The sequence below is a fragment of the Nannospalax galili genome, unplaced genomic scaffold (genome assembly GCF_000622305.1).
Source record: "Nannospalax galili isolate Female #2095 unplaced genomic scaffold, S.galili_v1.0 scaffold227, whole genome shotgun sequence".
NCBI lineage: Eukaryota > Metazoa > Chordata > Mammalia > Rodentia > Spalacidae > Nannospalax > Nannospalax galili.
Genome location: NW_008360303.1, coordinates 10,710,840 through 10,720,948, shown reverse-complemented (window position 1 = coordinate 10,720,948; position 10,109 = coordinate 10,710,840). Strand labels below are relative to the sequence as shown.

Genomic DNA, 10,109 nt, shown 5'->3' with positions numbered 1-10,109 from the left:
TCGTCAACTGAGGGACACTTAGGTTGCTTCCATCTCTTAGCTATTGTGAAAAGAGCCGCAACAAACATGGATATACAAGTGTCTCTGCAATAGGATGAGTTCTTTGGGTATATGCCAAGGAGTGGTATAACCGGGTCGTATGGTAGGTTCATTTTTAGTTTTTTAAGGGTTCTCTACATTGTTTTCTGTAGGAGTTGCATGAACTTGCAATCCCACCAACAGTGAATGAGTGTTGCCCTTTCCCCACATCCTCTCCAACATTTGGTATCATTTGTTCTCTTGATCTTAGCCAGTCTGACAGGCATCAGATGAAATCTTAAAGTGGTTTTAATTTGCAGTTCTCTAATTATTAGTGATGTTGAACATCTTTTAAGATGTTTCATAGCCATCTTTACTTCTTCTTTTGAGAACTCTATTCAGCTCCTTAGCTCATCTTTTAATTGGGTTACTTCTTGTCTTGATTCTGTTTTTTGAGTTTGTTATATATTCTGGATATTAAACCTGTTGGATGTGTCACTGATGAAGTTTTTCTCCCATTCTGTGGGTTTCCTGTTCACTTCCTTGGTTGTCTCCTTGGATGTACAGAAGCTTTTCAGTTCAAGTAAGATGTTTTAAAACTAAAAATTAAACTTGACATTATGAAAATCATTAATAAATTTAATGTGTACCACATTTCTTCACCTTTAAAACTTAAAATCTGTTTTAATATCTCTGTAATGGAGATACATTTGCAGTAGACTTTTCAGATACCAACATTTTAACAGGACTGGTGGCAAGTTACTATTGGCAAGTTACAGTATCTTAGGTTTGACTATTGGTAGAATCAAGATGATTCTGTCTGTAACTTATTTAAAAAAAAAAAATCACCTGACATTTCTGGTGTTTTTACATCCTCAAGCAAAAAAATGGAACCTTATACCTACTTAGACCTGTGTTGATATTAATCCATCACAGGGATAATGTGTGACAAATATGTCAAATCTGAGGAATGAAGTTTAGTATAAATGTATAATGTGCTGTTGGCTTTTGGCCAGTCATGCTTTTTTCTGTCTCCTTTCTTAGCTCTCTTCTCCTCTTTCTCCTCTCTTCTGTCTCTTTTTCTATATAAAGAGCACCTGACTTCCCTGTCCCTATTTAAGGACACAGATTTCCTTATTCATCATTGTATCTGTGTTGTTTGCCATGCATCAGATACAGTGGCAGATACTTGAATGAATGTAATTGTAATCCCAGCACTTGGGAGGCAGAGGCAAGTAGATCTCTGTGAGATCAAAGCCAGCTGGTGCTACAGAGAGACCCTGTCTCAAAAAACAGAGAAAAGATAATCAGTGAAAAGAATTATTATCATTGTATTTGTCTACTGCATAGCTGGTTGTCTGACACTTGTAGCAAACCATTGGTAAATGCTAGGTGGAAGGAAAGGAGTTGAATGGAAGTCAGGTGGTAATGGATGAAGGAGTAGGTGCTGAGAAGAGAGTAACAGGCATGCACAGGCAGAGGAGAGAACTCTGACCGGAGAGGAATCTCTTCACACTTTCAGAACAGAGTGTTCTGTTGTGTAGCCAAGGATGTATGATTCTAGAGGTAAGAAAATAAATGTCAAGAACTCCTAAAGTCTCTGAGATACCTTGACTTGCATTTTAGTAACAGTTATAACCAACCAGTCTTCAGTGATTTTTATGTAGTTTTTAAGACAAGTGAATAATTTCATGAAATTTGTTTCTTTGCTTACTTAGTTTTTTTAAGAGTTTTATCCTAAAATGATTTAAGATACTTGAAAATCCAAAGTTTACATTGGTAACGAATGGTAGTTATTCTATCAAAGATTACCATTTAAGTTTTTAAAGGATTCTTTATTCAGGTTTCAGTGGGGGTTAATACTTGAGATACATATCTTATGTACAAACTTGTCTTATAAAATACTCTCTTTACTAAATAGTTTTTTTTTCCTTTTAGTTATTACAAGAACTGTGTACAGTGTTTAATGTAGATTTGCCATGCCGTGTGAAGTCTTCCCAGTTGGGAATTATTAGCAATAAACAGACGCATACCAGCGCCATAGTAAAGCCACAGTCCAGCTCCTGTTCGTACATTTGCCAGCACTGCCTCGTCCACCTTGGAGACATTGGTGAGCCTTTGATGTAAAGGAGTTGATAATACAGTCATGATTTTCTTTTGAGTAATTGTAGTAAGATGCTCTGTTTAAGCTGAGAAATACACATGGGATTTAGATTGTTGTATGAGAAAATAAAGTATGTTTTTAAATAACTCATTGTTTTGAGGTCAGCAGATTTTGAAAAATAATTCTCACATTAAAATTTAAGTTCGCTTCAGTCTTGATGCAGGTGTAGACAATAAATACCGAAAATGTAGTCAAAGCTAAATTGATCAACGTGGTGCTATATTTTCTAAAGTAAAAGTCTTTTTGGAATAGATGAGATTTATAAATTAGTTCTTTTAGAACTAGAATGCTTTTGTTCCTTCCTATTAGTATACTGAAAGCTCATTTTGAATTTTGCTTCCTTTGAAAAGTTAAACTTGCATTTCCATTATATGTATTTTACCTAGGATTATTATATAACTTATTTTTCTTGTTCATTTCTTTGAGGTGACCTTACAAAGGTTATAAAACAAATTAACTATAGGATTATGTTTTGCTTGTCCTCAAATAACAAGAAATGAGGAACATTATTGCTTTTAAATTAGCAGGTTTTAGGTTTCTTGCTGCCAAATAAATCAGTGACTCTATGAGGGGTCACATTGAAGTTAGCAGGGACTTCTTCAGGGAGAGTCAGTGATGATGTGTCTAGGCTGTTTTTGCTTTAAATGTATTCTTTGCACACACATACTTTATTACAGTAGATAGGCATTTTTCAAAAAATCACTTGATAAGATATTGAAGAAATATTTAATTTTCAGATCATATTGTATAGTGTTTTTTTGTTTTGTTTTGTTTTTAAGTGCCATATAACTCACCCCTTCTTGTGGGCCGGCTCCAGGTCACCAGCATAGTCCATAGTGGGAGCTGGTGATGCATGACACTGGAGGACCTGGAAATGGGGGCTAGGTAAGCTTTAAAATTGGTTACATGCTGAATGTTCCAAATAGAGATGGCCTGATGGACACTTCACACATAATCCTATAGTTAATTTGTTTTAAGTATTTTCTGTCTTTAATGATCTTTAAAGTAACTTTAATGTCTTTATTATCTTTAGAATTTAAAACTCTAGCTGTTTTGGAAATGCCCTCCTGGTGGTTTTTATATATATGTATTTGTTTGATTTTTAACTGAGGTGTTTTTTTCTTCTCAGCTCGATACAGAAACCAGACCAGCCAGGCAGAGTCATACTATAGGCATGCAGCTCAGCTTGTCCCCTCCAATGGTGAGTGGGCCTGTCACCTTGAAGTTAATCATGTCACTTTATTCTCTATAACACGATAGCAAAAACCTCCAATTTTCAAGTCAATAAAAGCAATAGATGTTGAATTTCAGCAGCATTGCATTTTCATGGTTTTCCTTTAAACTTATATTCCATATAGTTAAATTTTCTTCAGGTAGTTACTTTTTCTGTCAGTATAATAATTATTTCATATTTTCTCTTTTAATTTACATTCCATGTAGTTGAATTTTCTTCAGGTAGTTTTATTGGCAATATAAATAAAATTAATGTGATCTAATCGTCTTCTGTAATTCTGATTTCTCTAATTGCCTATAGAATAATTATCTTTGATGCTAACCATTTTCTCAGAAAAATTGTCTCAGTTACCTAAAAGGTAGTACTTTCAATAGCCCCCAAATAAGCATTGCATTCTTGAATTAAATAAATTAACAGGCAGATTTCTTAGTGATAGAAATCATTTATATTAAACCCATTGAAATTCCTTTAGATTCTAGAAAATGTTTCAAGTAGAGATGACCATTTTATATTGCCTATAGCAGAGCTGAGTGGTTATGATGAGTCCTTATTACCTGCAAAGCCAAATAGATGTACTATCTAACCCTTTCTGAAACCCTTTCTGAAACCTTATTGTGACTAATTTTATGACTTTTGTTGTTCTGAGTCCTCCTCTAGGTATGTAGTCCTATATGGCCCTCTTGTCATAGCCTCCCAAGTGCTAGGATTACAAGTGTGTACTGTCACACTCAGTATTTAGTTTCTGTGACTTTTTAACCTGCATGTGATAAAGATGCATTGTCACTGATGTATGCCATTTCACATTATAACCATTTGTAATTGAATGGTCCTGAGATTTGTCTTATAAAATACTGCACATTAGCCAGACGCGGTGGCGCACGCCTTTCTTAAATCCTAGCGCTTGGGAGGCAGAGGCAGACCGATCTCTGAGTTCGAGGCCAGTCTGGTCTACATAGTTCCAGGCCAGCTGGGGCTACAGGGAGACCATGTCTCAAAAAGACCAAAGGAAAGAAACAAAAAACTGCACATTTTTAATTTAGCTAAGCATTTGTATTTTGATAGCAAGATTGGTTCTTGATGACTTAAAATCTTAACTTTCTCCTTCAGGTCAGCCTTACAATCAGTTGGCTATCTTAGCTTCTTCCAAAGGAGACCATCTGACCACAATTTTCTACTACTGCAGAAGCATTGCTGTGAAGTTCCCTTTCCCAGCTGCCTCCACTAATCTACAAAAAGCACTTTCTAAAGCACTGGAAAGGTAGGGTTGACTTTTTTCCAAGAAGATTTTTGTGTAACCTGAAGCCTTAATCTCACATTTGGGTGTTCAGGAAATAATGGTCAATGATCTAGGAGTCTTCTGCTTCTAAACCTATAGCTACATAATAATCATTTTATGTGCAGTACAGTTCAGCATTTGATTTGTTATAGCTGAACACTGAGTCATCTGGTTGTATTAAAAAGCTAGACTTAGCAGAACCCTCTCCTTATGTGCCAGGTGCTCAAGTAGCTTCTTGTTGCAAGCCAAGTCCTCTTTGAAGGGTTCTTGCTCATTTTGATGATTAAGATTCATGCAAGTTTTTCTTCCCTTTCAGCCGGGATGAGGTGAAAACCAAATGGGGTGTATCTGACTTTATCAAGGCCTTTATTAAATTCCACGGTCATGTCTACCTGAGTAAGAGCTTGGAAAAGTTGAGCCCTCTTCGAGAGAAATTGGAAGAACAGTTTAAGGTTAGATTTATAAATAGAAAATGTTTGTTTCTCTAAATCAGAAAGCATAAGATGTGAAGAAAAAATTGACACATAGTTTTTGTTGTTTTTGCCTTTTGGGGGGTCTTTTTGTGGTGATTGAACTTGGGGCTTTGCATATGTTAGGCAAGTGCTTTATCACTAAGCTCTTTCCTCAGCACCTGTTTTTATATTATTAATTATTAACTATTAGTAAAAATTAAAATTTAAAGCCGGGCGTGGTGGCACACGTCTTTAATCCCAGCACTCGGGAGTCAGAGGCAGGCAGATCTCTATGAGTTCGAGGCCAGCCTGGTCTACATAGCAAGTACAGGCCAGCTGCAGGGAGACCTTGTCTCAAAAAGACTGGAAAAAAAAAAAATTAAATTGTAATACATGAAATTCTTGCATGTAGCATCCCTTCATTTTAAACTTAGCTGTGGTATTCAGAGAGATACAGTAGCAATATTTTCATTGACTAGCTGCCATTTGGCAAAACAGATGTCAGAATAGACATATATTAATGAAAGATGCGCGTGGTGGCATATATCTTTAATCCTAGCACTCAGGAGGCAGAGGTAGTTGGATCTCTAGAACATTGAGGCCAGCTTGGTCTACATGGTGCATTCCAGGACAGCTGTGGCTACAGGGAGACCTGTCTCAAAAAGACCAAAAATATAAAGAAATGAGCAGTTTAAGTTTATAATGAATAAAGTACATCTAGAGTCCAAAAAGTATTAACTTTCTTTTAAATGTTATTTAAATAGATTAAATGTATTATTGGAATATTTGACTGTTAAATATCAGTCACTATTAGAGGTACTGGGATCAACAATGAGCAAGATATTTCCTATTTCTTAAGTATTTTTACACTTAGGGAGTTGTCTATTACTGTAAGTTTTATAAAGTCTCACATTCAAGAGATTTTAAAACTTGGACAGTTAAGGCATGAATTAGCCAAATACAGCCAAATGTAAAATAATTACAGGTAATATTTTAGTTGATAATTTCTATATATGAGATACTAGAATTTTAATAAAAGTAGCATGTTTTAAAGTAATCTGTCAAAGTCTTCTGTTTTCTTTCTCCCAATGGCTTGTTTAAACTTAGTCCATGATATTTATAGGTTGAGTGTATGAAAGAAACCCATTTTAATGCCCCAAACTGCTTAGCCTAGAAAAGAATAACCCAGTCTGAATAGATTGGATATATAGGCTGAAGGAGAAATTTTATTAGAAAGTTCTGTTGGAAAATTTTGAGGAAATAAATGCTTGGTGCCTTTGGGAAAGGGGTGAACATTATATATATATACTGAAATGACAGATTGCAAAGAAGTTGAGTTGTGATTGAAAGAGTAAAGAGAATATTTTTCCAGTATTAAATTTGAGACCTTTCTTAGCCCCCATGAACTTACTGTGACTATTTCAGATTCTTTATCTAAAAATATTAAAACAATGTAGTACAAGACAGCTGTCAATTTCGGACATAGATCTCCAGTTATTGCTGGTAAAGTTACCATTTTAATGGCTGGTTCTGGCTTTCTTTTTTAAAGGCAAGGTCTCACTCTATAGCTCATGCCTGTCTCAAATTTACTGCAGTCCTCCCATCTCAGCTTAGTGCTAAGATTAGCTGCCATATCTGGTATATCATCTTTTCTTACCATAAAGCTAATAACAGTTCATCCTGCTGTCTTCCATACTTTTCTTGGGGGAAGAGATGGAGGAAGTCTGGCTACAGCTAAATATTATCATTCCAGCAGGTGACAACTTCGTTAGAAACTTTGTTTAAAAGATATTTTAGGGGCTGGAGAGATGGCTCAGCGATTAAGAGCACTGACTACTCTTGCAGAGGACCTGAGTTCGATTCCCAGCACCCACATGGCAGCTATGAACCGTCCTTAACTCCAGTTCCAGGGGAATCCAAAGCCTTCTTCTGACCTTTGCGGCATTGCATGACATGGGTGCACTCACATACATGCAGGCAATATACTCATACACATAAAATAAAAATGATAAAAAAAAATTTTTTTAAGATATTTTATATGAGAACAATCTAAACCTCTCACAGATGCAGATACTAAAGCAGAGTACTTAAGGTCACCAGCTGGGAGCACATGGATGATAACTTGTTTATCTTCTGCTTAGCAGGTCTCTATGAACAGTATTTTTGTGGATTTTTGTTTGTTTTTTAAATTTTATGTATGAGTGGACTGCCCTGCATGTATGTAAGTGCGCCCATGGGAAGCAGAAGACAGCATTGTATCCCCTGGAACTGGAGTTAAGGACAGTTGTTAACTGCCATATAGGTGCTGGGAACCAAACCCGGGTCCTTTGCAAGAGCAGACAGTGTTCATAACCATTGAATCCTCTCTCCAGTCCCTGAACACAGTTGTTAAGTAAATGAAATTTAATACATGTATGTACTTTTTTCTTTTTTTAGACAGGGTATGATTATGGAGCCCTTGGGATTCTCTGTGTAAACCAGGCTGGCTTTAAACTGATAGAGATCTTCCTACCTCTGCCTCCAAACTGCTGGGATTAAAGGCGTGTACCACCATGCCATATATGTGCCTTTCTAAGAAAACTATCCATATGATTAAGACATCCTATTGGTTGTTTCACCATATCGTTTATCAAGTCTTAATGTTTCTTGTTTATGGAATTATTTGAAAGTGAAAACTATAGGACAAATCTTGGAAGTCATGCTTTACATAGCAAGAGTTCAAGAGTGTTTGAATCTTTTTGTTTACAATTCTTTTCACCACATATATCTGCTTTCTAGCATGTGTCCTATTTTAACATTTTATTCAATGTATGTGCATCTCTTATAAAACAAACTCTGATGGATTGAAATGTCATTAAGTTTATATGTAGCCCCAAATACTTTTTTCTCACATCATATTAAATATATGCGTATAGTTTATTAGGGCAGAAACATTAGTTTGAGAACTAGCTTGGTGCAGTGTGCAGTGCCTGAATTAATTCCTTTTAGAACATATTGTCTTCTTTGAAAATACCAGACCCAGTTAAAATTTAAAATACTAGTGGTTAAGAGCACTGAATGTACTTGCAGAAGACCCGGGTTTGAATCCCAGCACCCATATGACAGCTAACAGCTGTCCATAACTCCAATTCCAGGAGGATCCGACAGCCTCTTCTGTCCTCCGCGGGCACTGCACAACATGGGTGCACTTACCTACATGCGGGTAATACACGCGTACACATAGAAAAATAAAAAATAAATAAATTTTTTTTTAATTTAAAATACTAAGATTAAGAGTGGGACAGTTGAATCACCTGTAATCCTGTTACTAATGTGATTCTTGATTGTCCTGCTCTTGGTAATCTGTGGTATTTTTGTCTCCTTTACAGAGGCTGCTATTCCAAAAAGCTTTCAACTCTCAACAGTTAGTTCATGTCACTGTCATTAATCTGTTTCAACTTCATCACCTTCGTGACTTTAGCAATGAAACGGAGCAGCATAGTTATAGCCAAGATGAGCAGCTCTGTTGGACACAGTTGTTGGCCCTCTTCAGTGAGTATTGAATCATTTAACTTTGAAGTGCTATGCACTTGGAAGAACATAATAGGCATTTTTGTAAATGTAGCCAAGTACAATGGTGTGTGAAATGCCTTCTGTAATTTCTTAGCATTGGATCAGGAGACTAAACATCAAATTCTGTCTCTTACTCAAACCCCTCATCTGCTTTGTAGATATTTTTCACACAGAAAAGAAAACATTTTCTTTCTGTTTTTTGACAGTCTTTCTGTATAATTCCAGGCTAGCCTCGAATTCATGGTCTTCCTGTTTCAGTTTCTCAAGTGCTGGGATTATAGCAATGGGCCACCATGCCCAGATGAAAATGGCCTGTTTAGAAATAAATGCAGATATTTCAGTGTTAATACAGCAGAAGGCTCAGAGTGGTATTTTGAACTGCTATGCGGTTTCAAATACTTTATACATTATGAATATTTTTTTCCTCTTCAAGTGTCTTTTCTGGGTATCCTGTGCAAGTGTCCTCTCCAGAACGAGTCTCAGGAGTCCTACAATACCTATCCCCTTCCTGCAGTCAAGGTCTCCATGGACTGGCTGAGGCTCAGACCCAAAGTCTTTCAGGAGGCAGTGGTGGATGAAAGACAGTAGTAAGTGTTTTAGAGTTTTAAGACAGCTTGTGTGGTTTATTTGTTGATATTCATAGATAAATGAGAACTGCCTTCTAAAACAACACTTGAACAATTGAAGATGTTGTATTTCCTGCCTACTCTGAAAATTGAACTGAAAACCTCTATGTATGCTTTTCATTTACTTATTTTGAATTCTTCCTGTGAGGCACAGTCTTAGAAGTTGTGACTCTTGTATTCCCGTTATTTGCCATCCTGAGGGAAAAGGCATTTTCCAGGTTTCAAAATGAACTTGACATAAAAACCAGGGTTTTTTTGTTTTTGTTTTTGTTTTTGTTTTTGTTTTTTTTAGCAGTACATATGCCATACTTTTTCTCTTGAGGATTTAAAGGGAAGAAATTATTTGTTTAATTTTTTTGTACACATACTGGTGCTGCCCTGTAATTATATATAATTTGAATTATATTTAACCATAGATGATTGAAAATTATTTCTGCTCATTTTCTTTATAATCACTAATCAAAATAAGTGTGGCATTTCTTCAGAACAACTGATTTTACAATGATGAGTGAAAATTATTAGTGTACTTTTGATTATAGAAATACTGTTTGAAGAAGACTTTGAAATAAGTAGAAAGTACATCCCCTGAATGTCTTGGTTGTGCATTTAAGTAAAGTTTCTGCAATTTCTGCTTGTGGCCCAGCTTGTGCCCGTTGACCAAGGTTACAAAATGATGTGACCTCATTAAGACCCTGAGACCCCTCTACTTCGTAATTCTCCTTTCTTCTTTCTCTCCCTAGTGATAATAAGCGACTTCATTTTTTACATTGTCATGAATGGAGTTAAG

General features: G+C 36.0%; 1 protein-coding gene across 9 annotated transcripts in view; it reads left to right on the top strand.

Moving 5' to 3' along the window:
- Smg7 (SMG7 nonsense mediated mRNA decay factor) overlaps nt 1–10,109 on the top strand; it is a 77,339-nt gene that overhangs the window by 46,450 nt on the left and 20,780 nt on the right. For all 9 annotated transcript variants that reach the window (XM_008824301.2, XM_008824299.2, XM_029559221.1 and 6 more), the window contains 6 exons: nt 1,957–2,128; nt 3,312–3,383; nt 4,524–4,674; nt 5,009–5,144; nt 8,513–8,675; nt 9,130–9,283. In XM_008824301.2, coding sequence (XP_008822523.1) covers nt 1,957–2,128; nt 3,312–3,383; nt 4,524–4,674; nt 5,009–5,144; nt 8,513–8,675; nt 9,130–9,283 — 848 coding nt within the window. The remainder of the gene's footprint in view (nt 1–1,956; nt 2,129–3,311; nt 3,384–4,523; nt 4,675–5,008; nt 5,145–8,512; nt 8,676–9,129; nt 9,284–10,109) is intronic.